The 21,250-nt window shown below is 42.5% G+C and overlaps 1 protein-coding gene across 1 annotated transcript; it reads left to right on the top strand.

Annotated features, from left to right (window-relative positions):
• The first annotated feature begins 66 nt into the window (after window positions 1-66).
• On the top strand, window positions 67-18,066 carry LOC125395600 (uncharacterized). Its single transcript, XM_048427051.3, is given in 5 exon segments — window positions 67-122; window positions 2,387-2,602; window positions 5,227-5,353; window positions 5,559-6,353; window positions 6,356-18,066. Coding segments are annotated over 4 exon segments (1,668 nt in total). The 5' UTR covers window positions 67-122; window positions 2,387-2,593; the 3' UTR covers window positions 7,093-18,066.
• Window positions 18,067-21,250: the final 3,184 nt, after the last annotated feature.

The raw sequence follows: 21,250 nt of genomic DNA on the forward strand, positions 1-21,250 counted from the left end.
ACTGCCCTCGCCCGCGACGTCCGGTCCGCTGAGGGAGTCCGGGGTCGCGGGACTTTAGCGGCTCGGCAAGCGCTGCTGCCGGGAGCCGCGTGAGGCCGCAGGAGGCCCGGAGCGCAGCCATGGTGAGCGCCCGGGTGCGGGGCGGGCGGCCGTTCATGTCGCGGGGACTGCGGCGGAGCCTCTGCAGCTGCGCCCGGGCTCCCCGAAGACGCGGTGGCCGGGTGCGGGTCGCGGCGAGGGGACACACTCCCGCTTTGTTTCCCTGCCTTTCCGGTTCATGGGAAGCCGTTTCTAAAATCCACGAGTTTGTCCCCATCCGCTGATTGACAGTTGCGATCCTTCAGTTCCCAGGTCCTCTCCACGCTTCCAAAATTTACCGGGCCGGGCGACCCACCGCTCCTCCGAGAAACACGGAATGGAGACGTGTGGCTGCCTATGATGCGCTGGGACTATTTCTGTGTTCTCTGCGCTTCCATTGGACCTTGCGTCTGTGTTTATGCAGTATTCTGTAGGGTTCTGTTCTGTTCTGTTCCCTTTCGTTTGTTCTGTCACCTGCAGTGTGTTTTGAAATCAGGTAATAGGAAACATGGAGCATTGGGGATTGTTTCTAAACCCGGTTTTGGTGGTGCACGCCTTTAATCCCAGCACTAGGAAGGCAGAGGCAGGCAGATCTCTGTGAATTCGAGGCCAGCCTGGTCTACGAACTGAGTTCCAGGACAACTACGGCTACACAAAGGAACCAAGACTCAAAAGAAAAAAAAAATTGTTTCTAGTTGTGTGTAAAATGTTGTGATAATTTCATGGCAATTTCACTGTATCTGTATTATTACTTTGAGTCATTTTTGCAACACTGATTCTCCTAATCCATAGTCATGTTAGGTCTTTCTTCTTCTAATGTCTTTTTTAATTTTTTTGCCTTTTTTATTGAAAAAATATTCATGCAATATATTCTGATCACCTTTGGTCACTCCCAACTCCTCCCCAAACTGCCCCACCTCCCTACCCACCCACCTTCACATCCTTTCTTTCTCTTTGTAATTGCTTCAGTGACCTACAGCTGCCTTGTTGAAGATTTTCATGTAATCAGTGAGGTTTGTCTTGGACATTTTAGTTTGTCTATTCATGACTTCCTGACAATGTATCTCTGTGAGATAGTTCATTATCCACTAGGAGAAAATGTATTGGGCATTGCCTGTTGATTTTGTACCCTCCTGCCTTCCTAAATAGTTTGTAATCTCTAAAAGCCTTTTTGGTGTTTTGGTGGTGGTGGTGGTGGTTGGTTGGTTTTTTGGTTGGTTGGTTGGTTGGTTTTTTGAGACAGGGTTTCTCTGGTCCTGGAACTAGCTCTTGTATACCAGGCTTTAGACCAGACTGGCCTCGAACTCACAGAGATCTGCCTGCTTTGGCCCCCAAGTGCCTTTTTTTAAAAAGACATTTATTTATTTGTGTGCTCTATCTGCATGTATGACTTTTATGCCAAGAGGGCATCAGATCCCACTATAGATAGTTGTGAACCACCATGTGGTTGCTGGAAATTGAACTCCGGACCTCTGACTGGTGTAATCTTTTGATCTGTTTGTAGTTTTGCTGGATATGTTACTTTTTACACAGAGAATATAACTGTGTACCCCAGCTGGCCGGAACTCCAAATCCTGCTGTCTTAGCCTCCCATGTACTGTGGTTCCTGATGTGTATTATAGTACCTGGTTATGGTTTTCTGTGTATTGAAACAGAAATAGTTTGACTTCCTTTCTGATTTGTATACCTGTTATTGATTTTATTTGCATAATTGCTCTGGCTAATTTAATATTATATTCAAGAAGAGTCATGAGTAATAACCTAGTAATTTTTTCTGACCATTGAGAAAATGCTTTCAGTTTTTTCCCTTAGTTAGCATGTTGTTACTAGTCATGTGTTTGTCATGAAAACCTTTATTATCTTAATGTATGCTTCCCACTTCTACTAGATTCTGAGCTTTGAGCATGATGTGGAATAGAATAAGTCTTTCTTGCTTCTAATGTCTATTAGATTTTTAATTCTTGAATTTGTGTGGCGATCTACTTCTGCATATCTAAAGGAAACTTTACACATCAAAAGATACTTGACTATGATTTGTCAAAACACTTGACTTTCATCATTCCCATTTCAGTGTATAATTTGATTCTTCATGGGAAAGGGAAATGTGTGCATGTTTCCAAATAAATATTAATTTGTCCTTGAATGTATTAAGCAAGTTGATTTCTGCCATTAATGTTTGTACTGGCTCATTTTATGTCAGCTTAATACCAGCTACTGTCATTTTGGAAGTGGGACCCTCAACTGAGAAAATACCTCCATCATATTGGCCTGTAGGCAAGCCTGTGATTCATTTTCTTGATTGATACAGGAGGACCCATATTACTGTGTTTGGTGCCACTCTTGGGCTAGTGATCCTGTATACTACGAAGAACCAGGTTGAGCAAGCCATGAGGAGCAAGCTAGTAAGCACTGATCCTGCATGGCCTCTGCTTCAGTTCCTGCCCTGCCCTGCCTTTCCTTCCTGAAGAACTGTGATTGGTACATGTAAACTGAAAGAAATCTTTTCCTCCCCAAGATGCTTTTGGTAATGGTGTTTATCACAGCCAAATAAAACCTAAGACACTGTTGGTACCTGCATGATTATGAATTGATTTTCTGCTTATATGTAGGTCTCTTTTAGTCTCTTCTTAAAAAAAAAAGAATTATTTATTATGTATACAATGTTCTGTTTGTATGTATGCTGCAGGCCAGAAGAGGTGCAGGCCAGAAGAGGGCACCAGATCTCATTACAGATGGTTATGAGCCACCATGTGGTTGCTGGGAATTGAACTTAGGACCTCCTCTGGAAGAGCAGCCAGTGCTCTTAACCTCTGAGCCATTTCTTCAGCCCCTCTTCTTCTTTTTAATACAATATTTTTGAGAATTTCTTATATGCATACAATGTATTTTTATCATATTTACTTTCACTTCTCCTAACTCCAGATTCATCCCCAATCCCCATCTCCTCCCAATTTCCTGTCCTGCTTAGTCTCTTTTTCAACATTACATTATATTTGGTAAAGGTTTCTTTTCATCTATTTGCACTATCATATATTATCATATATTCATTCTACAAAACAATTGGCTTTATTTCCTATAATAGTTTCACAACTACAGGTCTTACGAGTCCCCAGCACATGGTGTGTGCACTATGCACAGTTTTTTTTTAAAAGTAATTTTATTAAATTATAAAAGTTTCCATTTACGCCCCTCTTCCCAACATCCTCCCACTCCCCCCACTCCCTCTCCTCCTCCCTCTTCGTCCCTAAGGGCAGTCAGGGTTTCCTGCCCTGTGGGAAGTTCAAGTTCCTCCCCCCTCCCTCCAGGTCCAGGAAGGTGAGTATCCAAACAGACTGGATCCCCAACTATGCACAGTTTTTTATGTGAGAACTAGGTCTTTATGCTTAGGTGGCAAGCACTTTACCAACTAATCTGTCTTCTTGGCCCAGGGTTTCTTAATATTTTTTCCAAATTAAACATTTTGAAAGTTTTCATCTGATACATGTAAGATAGCATTTCAAAGTATATTTGGGGTTTGGGGGGGTATTGTTTTTGTTAGTTTGGTTAGTTGCTTTGAGTGTGTGTGTTTGTGTTTGGATTTGCTAATGCTTTATCACCTACTGTGTGATGTGTTTTGGGAAATCTTCCGTCTGATGCTGAGAAGAATGTGTGTTCTGCAGTTGTTGGATGGGCTGTTCTGTAAATGCTGCTAAGTGCATTTGATCTGTGGTGCAGTTTAACACTGAAGTGACCTATTTGTGATATCAGGGTATTGACACCACAAGCTGTTATTTTGCCCAGTGCTGTTTGTCTGTAAGATACTCAGTTCATATGTATTTACATGGGACATTCTTTATGGGCTTCCTCTTTACTTATATGTAAGGATCTTCTGATAAAGGAAATTCTGGGTTAATAGTCAACTGGATAAAGATGTGTTGAGAAATAATTATATTTTCTAAATATATCTGTCAGCAAGCCTCTTTTAACAATGCTATTCCCCTCATTTCTATTTCTCTTAGCCTTTTTGAGGAAAAACTAAAGTCTTCTCACATTATCATAGTAGATTATCCTTTGTAGGGCTTTCAAAATATTTGATTGCCAATAAGATGTCAGGTACAAGGCTTCTCAAGTTTTCTTTGTGCAAACAAAGATGTGCAGCTTCTTAAGGAAGAAGTTCGGAGATGAACTGTTTATTCTGTATTACCCGTCAGGCCAGCTCATTGGGAACTAATCCTCCAGAGCATATTTTTATTCTGATCAAGTAGGATCCTTCTGATAAGCATGTCAGAAGCTTGCAGACGTTTAGAGGAACAATGGGAGCTAAACAAGTAGCATATTGCTGTCTTAAACTAGAACAATGAGCCCCTTTCCACAGGTAGGCTAGTGAGGCCCATCCAAAATGCCAGTACCCAGACCCCAGGGAAAGTTGAAAATGTATCTTTTTTATATGTATGCTTACAGATGTTTGCACAAGTACACATGCACATGTGTGTACTTATGCATGTGGAGGTTAGAGAACAACCTTGGGTCATTCCTTGGAAATGACCTTTTGAGAAAGGGCCTTCTTTTGCCTGAAGCTTACCAAGTATACTAGACTGCCGGGCCAGTATGCACCACCTGTCTCCACCTGTAATCTCCAGTGCTGTGTTATACCACGTCCAGCAATTTTATGTGTACTTGTGGGGGTTCAAACTCAGGCCCTCATGCTTGAGAGTCAAGCACTATTCCAAGCCCTGATATAAGAATAGTCTCCGTATAGCTGGTGTTAACTCTATTATGGATACTGACTAGTGGGATTTTTTTTTAAGACATAGCCTCACTATGTAAGGCTGACCTCAAACTTAAGGAGACCCGCCTGCCTCTGCCTCCCAAGTGCTGGGATTAAGGCATGTACTACTATGCCTGACCTAGTAGGATTGTTTTCTTATGAGAGGTATAAAGAACCATTATACAGACTTTACTGGATGACCAAAAAGCATACCAGGCATTTGCTTTCCTTTTATAATATAGTTTCAGCCTAGCATTGGAATGATATTGTTAGAGTGAGGGCATTGACCAGAACGCTGATGAGCACTGCCTGGGTTTAACAGTTAGACAGTACAACATTCTGTACACACTGTGCGCATGAGCAGAGTGCTCCAGTGTGTCTCACCCCTCCTCATTTTTCAGGGGTCTGTATCCTTCGAGGATGTGGCTGTGAACTTCACCTCAGAGGAGTGGGCTTTACTGAATCCTTCCCAAAAGAAGCTGCACAGAGATGTGATGCAGGAAACCTTCAGGAACCTGGCTGCCATAGGTAAGGTGGAAATCTTTGCCTTGTTTAGTCCATGAGAATTAGATCAGTTTTTGCTGATCAGTGCAGCTCCATGATTCGTACAGAAACAGAAATTTTGGTGAATAAACCAGTCATGGTCATGTTGTACTGGGAGCCTACTTAGAATCTAATACTTTCCTATAGTGTTGAATTAACTCAAAGTGATTTTTCTGGATCTCCATTCCAGCAAAAAAGCAGGAAGATAAGACGCTTGAAGAGGATTATAAAAATTTAAGTAAAATTCTTCCCATTGCAGTTCAGACTGGATACAAACCATGTGAGAATCAAGAATATGCCAAGAAACCAGGCACTTATAAGGACTGTGGGAAAGTCTATAGTTCTCCCCAGTGCTTTCTGGAACATCTGAAGACTCACACAGAAGAGGAAACTTACGAATGTAAGCAAATTGAGAACGGTTTTAGTGGACACCATGATGTTCATGACCCTGAAGGAATGCATGCTAAAGAAAAACTTTGTATTTTAAAGCAGAGTGGGAAAGATTTTTTGACTCTTGCTGGTATTCAACAGCATGTAACACATAATGGACATGGGCCATATATATGTAAAGTGTGTGATAAAGTCTTTCACTCTTCTGGTTCTTTCTTGACACACGAAAGAACACATACTGGAGACCAGCTTTATACATGTAAGCAGTGTGGTAAGACCTTCACTTATTCCAGTGGCCTTCGCCGCCATGAAAGGACCCATAGTGGAGAGAAACCCTATAAATGCAAGCAATTTCTGAAAGTCTTTCCTTCTTTGAGTAAGGCTGAGAGTCATGAACAGACATATAATGGAATAGAATACATATGTAATCAATGTGGGGTAGCCTTCAGTGATCACAATTCCCTTCAATGCCATGAAAAGATTCACAGTTTGGAGAAACCCTATGTATACAAGCAATGTGGAAAAGCATTCACTTGTTCTAGTGCCTTGCGAAGACATGAACGAATTCATACTGGAGTGAAACCCTATGAATGTAAGTATGTGGGAAAGCCTTCATTGATTGCAGTTCTCTTCAGTGTCATGAAAGGATTCATAGTGGAGAGAAACCTTATGTGTGTAAGCTTTGTGGAAAAGCGTTCAGTCGCCAAGGTTCTCTTAAATGCCATGAAAGGATTCATAGTGGAGAAAAGCCCTATACATGCAAGCAATGTGGGAAAAACTTCATGCATCACAATGCTCTTAGATACCATGAACAGATTCACAGTGGAGAGAAGTCCTATGGGTGTAAGCAATGTGGGAAAGCCTTTGTGTTGAGCAGTGCATTGAAAAAACATGAACGAATTCACAGTGGATTGAAACCTTGTTTGTGCAGGGTGTGTGGAAAAGCCTTCACGTTTCATAGTTCCCTTCATTGCCATGAAAGGACTCACACTGGAGAGAAACCCTATGTATGTAAACAGTGTGGGAAAGCGTTTATGTATCACAGTTCTCTCCGTTGCCATGAAAATATTCACAGTGCAGAGAAACCCTATGTATGTAAGCTGTGTGGGACAGCCTTCACTTTTCACAGTTCGCTTCAACGCCATGAAAGAATCCACAGGGGAGAGAAACCATATGTATGTAAGTTCTGTGGGAAAGCCTTCACTGATCACAGTTCCCTTCGATGCCATGAAAGAATTCACACTGGAGAGAAACCCTATGTATGTAAACAATGTGGAAAATCCTACAGTACTCATGGTTCTCTTCGATACCATGAAAGGATGCACTGCGTGTAAACTGCATTGGAAGACGTTCTCCTTTTTGAATAAGTTTTAACCTCATTAACTAAAAAAACAAAATATATGGTTGTAAGCAGTGTGGATAAGCCTTAACATGTTCTGGTTCCCTTCAAAAATCATAAGTGGAGACACATTGGAGAGTATCTCTAAATATAGAATAAAGGGAAGCTCCTTTATTGCAAGCTCTTTCTAGCAAGCATGATGGCTTAGCAAATTTAACCTGTATTAATGTAAAGCATGTGGGATTATCTCCGCTTGCCTCTGTTCAGTTCTCAAAAAAAAAAAAAAAAAAACACTAAAGGGTTGGGGAGATGGCTCAGTCTATGTAGTTCCAGCCGCAGAAGTGTGGGTCCTGAGTTTAAATCCTCACTACCCATATAAAAGCCAGATATGGTGGCACATGCTTGTAATCCCAGTGCTAGGGAGGCAGAGACAAAATATCCCTGAGCTTGCTGTTTAGGTAGTCTCAAATCTATTCAGGTTCAGTGAGAAATCTTTCAAAAAGTAAAGTGGAGAATGGTTAAGGAAGACTTCCAACATTAACATCAACCTCTAGCCTCTACTTGCAAGTATAATGTGAGCCACACACATGAACACTCATCCTCACATGAATACACAGCACACACACAAAAGAACACATGATCAGAACCTTGATCAGAAGAAATCTGTAAGTCTTCACTTGGCCAGCACATACACAATCAAAACCTTGTAAATGTAAGTAGAATCGTCATTTGTAGCATGTGTCAAAGGCTGATGTAGAAGGATTCTATTAACACAACTAATGTGAAGAGTCTAGCATAAAATAATTGATGGACCGCTTAGAAATTGCACACTTCAGAGGAAATGTTGTAATGTTTATAAATGTTTGTCAGTGGCACATTCTTAGGTGATCTAAATTATGCGCTTCTAATTTTATTCTTGAAAGTAAATGTTTAAGTGAAGTTATTGCTAAGGTTTACTCAGTTGCATGTGCTTAATCTATAGTTTCAGTGTTGGTAATTCACTTAATAACTTTTTCTCCTTTTAATTTAAAATGTTGAAATGTCTTTTTAATATATGAGCAGTTTTAATTTTATGTAGTTTTAAAATAATTTTGTCTAGTGAACCTGTAAAAAAAATTTTAATTTGGGCTGGGAAAATGGCTCAATGGATGAGCATCAGGACCTAGGTCAGATCCCCAGTACTCATGTAAAAAGCCAGATATGGCCAAACATACCTGTATCCCCAGCACTGAAAGTAGGGAATAATACAGGAAGGACTTGCTAACCAACCAGTCTAGGTGAAAAACAAGCTCCAAGATTAGTGCAAGACCATGTCTCAAGCAAACAGGAAGAGGATGGTAGGAGAGAATAGTTGGTGTTGTCCTCTGGCTTCCATGCATATAAGTTTGGTGCTCACAGATATGAAAAGTTATTAATACTTGGGATTTTCCTATGAGGCTTTTGTATAGGTCATGTATATAAACTCAGAACAAATGACTTTAAAGTGGATTTAACTATTTTTTACTTTTAATATTTTCTCCAAATAAGATTTCTGTACATATTTTATATTTTAACTGTTTTCAACAATGTATACATTGGTATGTGTTATCTTTTTCATATATGGACAGTATATCTGCAAAATAATCATAAAAGAGATCAATTTCACAATTTTTCAATTTTTTTCTTTCAAGTTAGAGTCATTGTCAAAATACTGGTGAAATTTTCTTATATAGTAAAATCCTACTAACTAATGCTCTTTTCCTACATAAATTTTATCATATTTATGTTATAGCTTTTTATCATGATTTTCCCCTCACTTCTCTCACACTGGTTTTAAGTGTGCTCTGGCCAGAGATTACCAGGACCAAGGCTTTAGTCACATCGAATGTAATGGATTACAGTACTAAGTCTATCTACATACCATATCTGACTTCTTCATCAGAAATATCATGTTCTTTTTTATTTTAAGTTTAGTATTTTGTGCACATGCGGTGTATGTAAGCATTGTGAGTGTGGTGGGAACATAGGTGTATGCAGGTGTTTGTGCCTGTGCACCTTTGGAGACCAGAGGAAGATACTGTCCTTCTGTATTACTCTTTGCCTTCTTCCCTTGAGACCAAGTTGCTCCCTGAACCACGAGCTAGGCTAGTAGTCATCCCCTGGCTCTGTTTCTAGAGAACCCTGGCTAACGCACTACGAAAGCAGTATGCTAGGTAAATTGCCAGAGTAGAAACCTAGGAAGGGGCGTGAACAGTCCAGTATTGCGGTAAAGCCCTCGCTCCTCTCAAGTTACGCCTTTCACAGTAATTTTCAGACATCTCTTTGACATCTTTCTAAAGTAGGAACATAGAAATGAGCACAGGTCAGGTAGATGAATGTAAGAACATACTATTTGCCAATGGAAATGAGACATTTTTGTGAGAAAGGGAATTGGTGAACCAGTCATTGAAACTGACTCAGCTATAAAGAAGAGTAGGTATTAGTAGGTGGCATCATACTAAAATACACGTTAGTCTCCATGGAAACTTACTGTGTAAAGAAGCTCTCGCTGTTGGCCTAATATGTCAGCTTGTGTCCTTGGTACTGGCACACATAAACACAGGAGCAGGTGATAATCTTGTTATGTGTTTTAGCAAGTATGATAGGAGCTCTAATACTACAGTCATTCACACTGGTCCTTAGTGTAAACACGGTACTGTTTATGTATGGAAATCATCTTGCCTGGGGAGATGGCACAGTGAGTAGGAGTGCTCACTGTACATATGTGAGGACCTGAGTTTGGGTCCCCAACCCCCCATAAAAAGCTGAGCTTAGCCACAAAATGCTGGTGATTTCAGCAGAGAGAGACAGGCGCGGGGGACGGCTGTGACTTCTGTCTGCCAGCCTAACTCTGGGTCCAGTGAGACCCGGTGTCAAGGTGGAGAGTGACAGAGAATGATGTCCTCCTCTGGCCTCTGCGCATCCTCAAGTGTGCAGGCATGTGTGCACATATCACACACACACAAAGATTTTTTTTTAATTCTCTGGATTTTAAAGACAGGTAATCTGCCTAGAGATAGTACTACCCAGAGTGGACTGAACCCTCCTACATCATTTAGCAAGAAAATGCTGCACAGATATGCCCACTGTATGATGGCAGCAGTTCTTCAATTGAGGTTTCCTCTTCCCTGGTGTCACCTAGGTAGCCTCTGTCTAGGTTGGTCCTACCCACCATTGACCCATCATTGCGTGGACTTCAGCCTAGTCCTGAAAGGTATCCTGACAAGGCATATCCCCCCTCAGCCTGGCACATTTTCATTCTCCAAACATAAGATTTTTGGAGAAATTCCCTTTTCTTGGGTTCCATCATTTCATTAATCTAATGGATTGACAGATGTGTCTCTTTGGAATATCTTCAAGTCTATGAGGCCGGTTACAGAAGCTGAAACTGTTTATTAGTACACAAACAAGTAAAGTCAAGAGTTCTGCTTAAATACAGTTGCTCCCTGAGTGAAAACTGAGGACATGGCAGCTCCTGGCTATGGTGGAGGAGGTTTGTTGTAGATACGTGGAAGAGTACAGCCAGAGGCATCTGAAACGTTCCAGACTCAACATGGCCTGCAGATTGATCCGGACCATGAGAGGAGAGAAGTGGGGGTGGGGGGAGAAACAGAGAAGTAGACCAAGAGAGATTCAGAAGTGGAGCCAGCCAGGAGCCAAGGGATTGAGTAATGAGTAAACAAAGTGACTGAGGTTATATAGGGATCAGAGGCTAGGGAAAAAGAAGCCCAGGCCCTGGCCTGGAGAGATTTAGGGTAGGGAGTGAGTGAAAAGTACTGAGAGGAGACAGGTATTGGGCAACACTGGGAGAGCTCCAGCATCGGCTTTGATACGTTATAGGCACTTCAGTTAGCCTATATTTCTTTGAGACCTAACACCCCGCCCCTGGATGGGCCAGTTTGAGACGAGAGAGAAGAACCGGTACTGTGGCTGGTTTTCACTTGCCTGCATCTTTAGGTCTGATCCCACAGCCTCTGTAGCTCTGTCTTGGACAGATAGAAGTAGTGTGCTATGACTGGACCGTTCTCTACGGCACCTGACTCCTCCATGCTGCTGCCACGTGCACTATGCTGAACCTAATCGCATGATATGAAGGATCCTGCCCCCTAAAAGGTTATTTTTAAAAATCAGACCTCGCCAGGTGGTGGTGACGCAAGCCTTTAATCCCAGTGCTCGGGAGGCAGAGGCAGGTGGACCTCTGTGAGTTCGAGACCAGCCTTGTCTACAAGAGCTAGTTCCAGGACAGACTCCAAAGCTACAGAGAAACCCTGTCTCTAAAAAAAACAGGGCTGAAGAGATGGATCAGAGGTTAACAGCACTGACTGCTCTTCCAGAGGTCCCGAGTTCAATTCCCAGCAACCACATGATGGCTCACAACCATCTGTAATGAGATCTGGTGCCCTCTTCTGGTCTGCAGGCATACATGGAGGCTGAACACTGTGTACATATTAAATTAATCTTTAAAAAAATAAAAATAAAAAACCAAAACAAAAATCAAACCTCTTCATTTGCTCTGGAGAGTAGTCTGAGACAACGCAGGAGGATTGCTCAGGGCTTTGGTCTAGGGATGAAAACTGCTCTCTGAAGCTCCTCTGCCCTCCTCTCCCGTTCTCAAGGTCAGTCTGTCTGCCTCTTCCTGCCCCTCACCCTCTCCTTCCCACCCTCCACTCTCCCTCTCTTTCTCTCCCTCTTAAAGCCCTACGTTTAGATCTGCATAAACTGTATTTTGTCCAATGTCCTTCCTTCCACCTCCAGGACTGATCATGGCTTGAGGCAATTTATAATAAACCTGAAAAGAATTTGTATCAGCTTTCTTTGTGGAAGGACTGCTGCAGCTTTTCACTTTCTCACCGCTGGAATGTTTGGTTTATAGTGTTTCCATTAGTACACATTAACTATATGTAATGTTTCACAGTAATATTCTCATTCGTGTACATAATGTATCTTGTTCATACTCCCGCACACAGATTTTTGCCCTCTCTTGTCCCTCTCCCTCTCTTCTTGACTCCTTTCATCTATCATGTCTGTGTGTCTCAATGAACTTCATTAGAGTTGTTGACAGGAGAAGGAGGGCTGGTGTCAGTGAGGGGTGGGAGAATAATATACTGTCACTGGACATCAGCAATGACCGCAGAAGGAGCGCGGAGCGGCAGGTACGAACTGTCCAATCAGGAGCGCTAAGAGGCAGTTCCTTCTCTGCCAGCCATCTTTCTTCCTGGAGGCTCTCAGCTACCAACTGAGAGAGTCCGAGATGGTCTCTGTTAGGGTCCGAGAGAAGCCCCCAAGGAAAGACCAACAGCCACATATGCAATAACAAGAGTGTTTTCTTAATTCCAACATTGGGGTGGCACATGGCGACCTCCCAAGAAGGTTGCAAGCTCCTTTTAAGTGGAGTTAGGAGAATTCCAGGGAGGGGGGATTAATCTGAAGCTAAGTGGTGGAGGAAAGGTTGCCTGGGGGCTGATTGGTGGGAGGTGCTAGTGGTTAGAGACCGTCCAGCAGCAGAGTAGAGAAAGCTACTTTTAGTTATCAGGAGCGGTGGAGAGGAAAGATACCTGCTGAGTCAACAGAGGGGCTCTGGGAACCTGCTGAGCCAGCAGAAGGCTGTGGGGCGCCTACTGATTGGTTGTTAAATTGTGGTTTTCCTGAGGACTGTTTATCTTTGTCCCATTTTAGTGAACCTAAGTCCTGGTCTCTGTCAGGAGAACCTGTCTTGGCTTTGGTCTTCCCTCGACCCTCTCAGCCTTTCTGGGCTGTGTGACATATATCCCTTGAGATTCTTAGAACAGGAACCCCCCGGTGCAGAAAAAGTATCCGGTTGTATGAGTTGCCCAATCAGGAGTTTGAGCTGGCGGAGCGGAAGCTGATCACCGGGCAACCTTCCTGGCGCCTTCATCCTCGCAGCTGTGGGAGTCCCAAGTGGCTGAGCCTCCGAGGTCGTGTGAACGCCAGCGCAGGAGCCTCCGTGGGGCCGTGGCAGCCCCGGGCGCAGACATGGTGAGCGTCGGATGAACGAGACAAAGACAGGCAGGACTATGCTAGCACCTTCGGTCCCTGATGGCAGCATCACGGCATCCTCCCTGCTGGAGCCTCTGCGCAGCCATGCCCGGGACTCCCACGGCGCTGCGGAGGGGCTGAGACACGGCTTCGGCTTCGCTCTGTGGTCTCCCAGTTCTGAAAAGTGGCCTTTCCGCTTGGCCACTCAGACAAAAGCGGGATTTTCCAGTCAGACTAAAGCGGGATTCAGCGCTTCACCACAGAAAATATTTCGAGGCTGGATGATGTGAAGCAGAGTTGGAGGTTTAGAGGTTTAAGAGGCAGTTCTTGTATGGGAGACTTCACGTCCCGGCTACACGGAGGCCAAAGCAGGACATCTGGTGGCTTGTTTTGTCTAGTTCCACCTTATTCCTGTGAGACAGGGTCTCTCACTGAACCCATGGCTTGGCTGACAACTAGCAAGCTCCGGCGATCCTCCAGTCACTGTCTCCACAGCGCTGGATTTACAGTCGTCTATGACGACGCTTAACTTGGTGCTTTTGAGAACTCAGGCCCTCGCCCTTACTCAGCGAGCACTCCTAACTACTGGGTCATCTCTCCAGCCTGAAAAGGCATGTTTAATATATAGCTCTTAAGACAGAACTGTAGGGAAGACTGAGACTTACCCAGGTGTGAGTGTGGGCTTCTCAAGAGGCAGTCACAGCTGTTTTCACAGTGGGTACATATAGGTCTTTGATGGTACTCATGTTTAGAATTGTAATATCCACTTGGTAGAGTATTCTTTTACAAAGTGTGCTGTGACTAACTTTATCCCTTCATACTGAGCTCTGAGGCAAGACCCTTTCCGTTTTTCTCATCTCTGTGCTTCTGGTACTAGAGGGCTTGTCTTTCACTCTTGGGTTAAGTACGTTTGTGCCGTTTTCCAGTAGCGAATACTCTTTTGGAAGTAACTCAACTGTAACTTGTGAACAGGTTCAAATTACAGTAAATTGCAAGTGTACCGATTTGTTTTGAGACTGAATCTTACATATCCTAGGCTGTCCATAAATTCACTTTATAACCAAACTTTACTTTGAATTTCTGATCCACTTGTGTCCACCTTCCAAGTGCAGGGATTAAATGAGCACATGACCGCCACCACCTGCCACACTGGGAATCAAATCCAAGACTCATACTTACTAGGCAAACATCCTACCATCTGAGCTATAATCACAGCCCCATATCAAGTTTTTTATTATTATTATTAATTATTATTTATGGCTTTTCAAGACAGGGTTTCTCTGTGTAACAGCTCTGGCTGTCGTGGAACTTAGTCTGCAAATGAGGCTGGCCTTGAACTCACAGAGATCCACCTGCATCTGACTCCCAGATGCTGGAATTAAAGGTGTGCGCCACCACTGCTTGGCCAAGTTTTATTATTGAATAACCTTTCAATGATCATAACTTGAAATTATTTAGTTCATTGAACTTTGTTCTCATTGGTATAAAATGGAACCCACTTAGTATTTATTTGACTGTTATTTACTAAGTGACTCTATCTTTCTTTACGTATGATTTAAATGTTTAGTAAGTGTCTCATATTTGGTGATGGGATTCAGTTTATACGCAGCTCCCACCTTCTCTATTGCTGTGTCACCTCCATTGATTTTGATGACATTAAATTTGTCAGGACATTTAACTCCTGTTTTCCTCCTTTCAAATTCACAATTTTACATTAAAATGTTTATAATTTATAGGGTTTCCCCACTCTCTTTGATTCAGCCTTTCTACCTCCTGGAATAGGTATCCCAGGAACCTAAACCAATATGCCTTACTAGTCAGACAACGCAGCTTGCCCTTCCAAACAGACCATATCTGATTACCAATAGACCAGACTCAGAGCTTCCCCCAAGGGATCGGAAACAGTAGCTTGTTCTCAGGGACGCTCCCTGTCAAAGAGCTGAGCACTCCTCCATTGTGGTGGCATATGTTTGTTTAATCTCAGCTCTGGGGGCAGAAGCAGATCTCTGTCACTCCCAGATCTGAGCTGGGTAGGGAGTTCCATATCAGCCAGGACTACATAGTAAGATTCTCTTTCAAAAGTGAGAATGGGAGTTGAACACTAGGTGCAGGATGACTTCCACACCTGTTCATTGTGTGCGCTTTGACTACCCAGGACAGGGGAATGTTGAAACACTGATCTGTCCTGATGATGACACAGGTCCTTACCGCAGTAGTAAGCAGAATAAATAGCATTCCCATGACAACTTCAAAAATGAACTTAGTGTAGGAATCTACAGAAGGCAGCAACCCTGCTCTGGGTTGCTGTATTTGTCCATTCACTTGTTCTTTAATTTAACTTAAACTTCTACATTGGTCTCTGTTTCTTCCAAATAATTTTTCTGTGCCAGAAAAGTAAACACTGGAACAGGTTTCATTTTTTCTTTTCTTTTCTAAGTGGATATATGCATGTGAAAGCCCAAGGTTCATATCAGGAATCATCCTTGGTCATTCTTGCACACTATTCATTGGAGCAAGGCCTTAAACCAAAGGCTCACTGCCATGTCTAGTGGTGCAAACCAGCTTGCTCTAGAGACCTCATGTCTCCAACTTTCACGGCTATGATTACAACCAGGCCACCACACCTACCTGTAACATGAGAGCCGGCTTGTTGGGGTTTCTGCCTTGTCTGGTACTCGCAGCCATTAGGTCCCAAAGAAAAATCACACAGAGGTCTCCATAAGTTATAAACTGATTGGCCCATTAGCTCAGGCTTCGTATTAGCTCTTATAATGTATATTAACCCATTATCCTTATCTATGTTTGCCACATGACTTGGTACCTTTTTCAGCGGGGCAGGTCACATCTTGCTTCTTCCGTGATCTGGGCAGGACTAGGAAGAGTAGGTTTCCTTCTTCCCAGAATTCTCCTGTTCTCATTGCACCACCTCTACTTCCTGTCTGGTTGTCCTACCTATGCTTCCTGTCTGACTACCAACCAATCAGCACTTATTTAAAACATAATTGACAGACATAGAATTGTTCTCCCACACCACCTCCCCAGCATTTACTGGGTCTCAGGGGACCTTAACTGGCAAGTACTTAACTGCTGAGCCATCTGCCCAGACAAACATTTGGATTCCTTAGTATGCTAGGGGTGCTTTCTTGAATGACTGGATTCTTGGAGATTCCAGCAGAAAAATGTCCATACATATGGTCCAGACATCAAATCTCACACACCTGGAAACAGTGAGACTCTTGCATTTACTCTGATCACAAACGCTAAAGCAGAGACTCATCTCACATGTAGTGCCTTTGATACAACCTGGTCCAAAAGGCAGCACTGCAAATGACAGCCCAAGCATTCCTACAATTCAAGGAAGAATTCCCAATGTCTTAAGTGTTAAATACAGAAGAGGAGCAGATATCACATACTTACCTCCAGGAATGGGTTCTATCAAGATAAAGGACCTCAGACAAGGATTGGGCCTTGATTGGAGAGAGCATTAGAAAGGAATAGTACATCATGTTGGGGGTGGGAGGAGTCTTCAGAACAAAACCCTGAATAAAGGAAACTATGACTTTTCTATCCTGTTGGGGTAGCAGTAAACCCTACACCATGTTATTCCATTTGAGATAGCCTACTGGCGAGAAATATGGAAGGGCCAGGTAATGGGTAGGGCCATAAATTAAAGGCTGTGAAAACCACAGCACAGAGCAGGTTCTTAACACTGTGTCACAGAGGGAGCGCTGCTTGAGGGTTGACACACCAACTCCAGTGTCGTCTGTGTGACACGACTTATGTCATTAGGCTGGACGGGAGCTACGTGTCCCTCAGGGCTAGGCTTCCTAGAGGTTCCTGGCAGAGTGCTCAACCCTGGCTTCATATCAGGCCAAGATGCACTTCTCGCTTGATAAGCTACCTGGGATATGGGTCTGTGTAGTCTCTTTTATGGCTATGTTTTTTTCTTTTATGTATTAATCGAGCAATATCTCTTGGAAGATGGCTGATAGACGGAGAGGGACTTGATGTCCCGGAGGAACATGATGAAAATAGAAAGATAGAAATGGAGCCAACAGTATTGAGTCAGGAAATTAATGACCTACTTATGAATTTAAGTAATAGGCAATCATGGAACATTTCCACGAGAGATCCACCCATAATTCAGGCCCTTGTGAAGGTGGTGTGGAGGCAAAATGAAACTTTTAGGGACATTCTCAATGGATTGCAACAGGAGGAACTGTTTTGAAAAACCTAGGTATACTTGATAGTACAGCCATAAGAGTCCAGGCACTTATTGGGAATGAACACTCAGCTAGAAAGAGTCCATTGGGAATTCCCTCTACTATGATGTATGGTAGAAAGCATTACTTAATTCAAGGAATGTGGTAGGCTCCTCCATTAGGAAAGAACAATAAGGGAATGTATAAAACTATACCTGAGCCATTGCCATGTACAGGAGTATACGATGAACAAGGAAACAGATGGGTTAATGTAGAAGGGCAAAGAACATTATATTGGTCATTAAATTCCATGGAAAAATTGGCCAGATCCAGACCTCCCTGGTGTTTGATATCTAAGGCCAGCCAATAAGCAGTTATACAACAAGTGTTAAAATGGTATTTCCTTCATTGGCCATGAGACAGAGTTAGGCAACGGTTAGAAGGAGGCATGAAGGTTAATCTGGTATGGTTCAGTGGTCCTTGACATAATTAAAATGAAACTATTGTAGCGCAAATATCGGCTCGAGTTGAAACCACTAGTCTGAGGTTTTGATTTCGTCTGGGCTTTGAGCATGTTCACAGGGGCAAAAGGCTCCTGGGGTAGAGGATGTATCATGTCTAGGACTAGTTCCTGATACTGTATCTTTTCTTAGAAAATGCTGATGTTGCTTTGTTCCCTCATGATCTGTTCCATGTTTGTAAACTATATAATCAACTAACTGCAGAAGTAAAATCACAGCAGATTCAAACCACTCTCTTGTGTGTTGTGTCTGTTTGTCATTTACCGAACTCATGTCTTCCTGAGTACCAAAGCCCTGGTTCTCATACAGTCGTGGTATCCTGAGTGAGATGGTCCGTGGCAGAGGGTGTGACCTGATTTCTTTAGACCATGGTATCTGACCCCTTTAGAATAACCAGTGTCTTAATGGATGAATATCAGAGGCAAGGAGTAGCCTGATATCCATGAGATACTTTTTCCTATGGCTATCCAAGTTCTCTTTGTGTCTCTTGCATTTCTTTTTCTGGAGATGGCCCTCTTCCCTTCTCATCATTGATGTCACAGGGCTCATTGCCACTAGAAGAACTTCCTCTGCAGGAACCTGAGAGGCTTCCAAGTCACAGATTTTACTTCCTGATGAACAGCAATGTCTACAGTCTCCTTGACCCATAGAGACCTCATGACTGCCAAATCTGAGCATAATTTGCCATGGTCATTCTAACCAAGAATGTATCATGGCCTGGGACCTGGGTCTCTTTCCTCTCTTCAGCATGGAAACCATATCTGGAAGAGATTCCGCTAGCTGATCAGAACTACAGTCAGTTCAGATTGCTAGCTCCCGAAGCCACAGGCCAGCTCCATCCAGCTCTGTGAGCATCCTGCATCCAATGCTACTGCTCTTCTTGATTCATTCATCCCCATCTCTCCTTTCCCACTGCCTTGCTGTCTCCAAGGTATCACTATACATCCCTGACTAGCTTGAAATTCCTATGTAGACCAGGCTATGATCTTGAACTCACAGAGTTTTCCTACCTCTGCCTCCCAATTTCTGGGATTAAAAATGCACCAACATAACTTTTTTAAAAAATATTTTTATGGTTTATTTAACTTTATTTTATGTACATTGGTGTGAAGGTGTCAGATTCCCCAGAACTGAATTTTCAGACAGTTGTGAGCTGGGAATTGAACCCGGGTCTCTGGAAGAGCAGTCAGTGCTCTTAACCGCTGAGCCATCTCTCCAGCATAACACAACTTTTTTTATGATAAGACATTCTCTATTGCATCCTAAAGCATTAACGTTTTATTGTTTTCATTTAATTAAATAGTGAGTCAACTCCTGGACATGAAATACAGACAAATATAACATAGTATCCAATTAGATACCAGTTTGTCCTTGCCTCACACATAATAAGGTGTTCTTCAGTTCTGCTACCATTCCACAGTACCTGTTCTATCATTTTTCTACCCTGTGTGTATGTGCTACATAACACAACATTCCATTGTATTAGAAAGTGAAATCATCTACTGCATTTTGAAATATGTAATAAATTATTGTCAATGATACACTATTGTGCTATAGAACACTTAATCTTTCTTTAATCTTATGTATTATTTAATTCATGTGAAGTATTGTATGCTATGTTCATGCTTCCAAATGTAGTTACTTAGTATAATCACAGAAAATGTAGATTTCTCAAGTGACAAGTTATGACAACAGGCGTGAAAATATGCCTGTAGAAGAAGCTCATTAAACATGGTACCCAGGAAGATTAGAGGGATGATCAAGGAGGCTTTCTCTACTGAACATCTAAAAAGAACATCTAAAAAGGGTCCCAACTTTCAGAGTAGAAGCTGGTGAACAAGTACAAGAAGTGTTTTGACAAATCAGTCTCCTTTGGCAGCTATATTGATGAAGTCTGTCATCTAAACACAAGTAAAGGAGATGGAACTGTGTAAACACATACATTTAATGACTATGGATCCTCTGAACTGCTCTCAGTAATTGCTGTGTACACTGAGCAGTGCATGCTGTACACCTGCTATTCAATGAAACCTCAGGGATGACCCAACAACATATAATAACTCACCAGATGTCACTGTTTTGTTATTTCTTCAAAGGAGTGTTCACTAGAACACTAGAAAAGCTGTGTGATAGTGGCCAGGAGTCTCCAGTATCATGAGAATTTCCATGGATTGAATATAGGCCCCCAATGCTGTCAGTCTCCCCCTTTCTCCTGAAAATACATGTGGGCTGTTTTAGGAGTCAGCGACCTTTGAGGATGTGACTGTGACCTTCACCCTGGAGGAGTGGGCTTTGCTGAGTCCTTCACAGAAAAGTCTCCACAGAGTTGTGATGAGAGAAACCACCGGGAACCTGCACGCTGTAGGTAAGAGGGGCATAACTTCTTCATACAGTGTCTACTGCCCACCAATGCTGCTCTGTGACTTGGAATATATGAAAATGATACACTTAGATGAATCAGCTTGGTATGGCCACAGTGTAGCAAGAACTTGAATCATAATTTTTCATAACTCATAACAGGTTTTCTGGGTCTACTTTTAGGACAGAAATTGGGAGAACAGAACACTGAAAATGAGTACAAGAATCCTGGGTGTAGCATGACAGCCGGCTTGTTGGGGTTTCTATCCCGCCCAGTACCCCACAACTGGCAAGTTCCAAAGAAAATCAATCACACAGAGATCTCTGCTATGTAGCATGACAGCCGGCTTGTTGGGGTTTCTATCCCACCGGGTACCCCACAGCTGGCAAGTTCCAAAGAAAATCAATCACACAGAGATCTCTGTAAGTTATAAAGCTGATTGGCCCATTAGGTCAGGCTTCTTATTAGTCCTTGTAACTTATATTAATCCATTATCATTATCTATGTTAGCCACACGACTCAGTACCTTTCTCAGTGTGACAGCTCACATGTTGCCTCTTCGGTGGTCTGGACAGGAATGTGGAGGGAGCTTTCTGCTTCCCAGAATACTCCCAGTCTCTTTGCTCCACCCCTACTTCCTGTCTGGCTTTCCTGTCTATACTGCCTGCCTGGCCAATCAGCATTTTATTAAAATATGATTGACAGAATACAGACAATTCTCCCACACCACCTGGGGGGAATCTAAGGTAATTTGCATTCACAAGAAAAACTGGCTTCTCAGAAAACCTGAAATTGTAGAAAAAATTAAAACAAACACAACAAAGTAAGCCCAGCTTCAAACTGATTTATTTTCAAAACATCTTAAATTTACCTACAGACTAAGTATTTAAAATTCAGAAATTTAAATGTGAATTTGTTGAGTATAAACATGATACCACAAATGACACTTTCTGATGTTTTAATGTATACAAACTTTGTTTCACAAAGTTATTAAAGAAATCATGTGACATTATCTTCAGGTTTTGGATGGAAGGCATATTTGAAACTTAATAAATG

Source organism: Myodes glareolus, chromosome 23 (assembly GCF_982192425.1).
Source record: "Myodes glareolus chromosome 23, mMyoGla1.1, whole genome shotgun sequence".
Lineage (NCBI taxonomy): Eukaryota > Metazoa > Chordata > Mammalia > Rodentia > Cricetidae > Myodes > Myodes glareolus.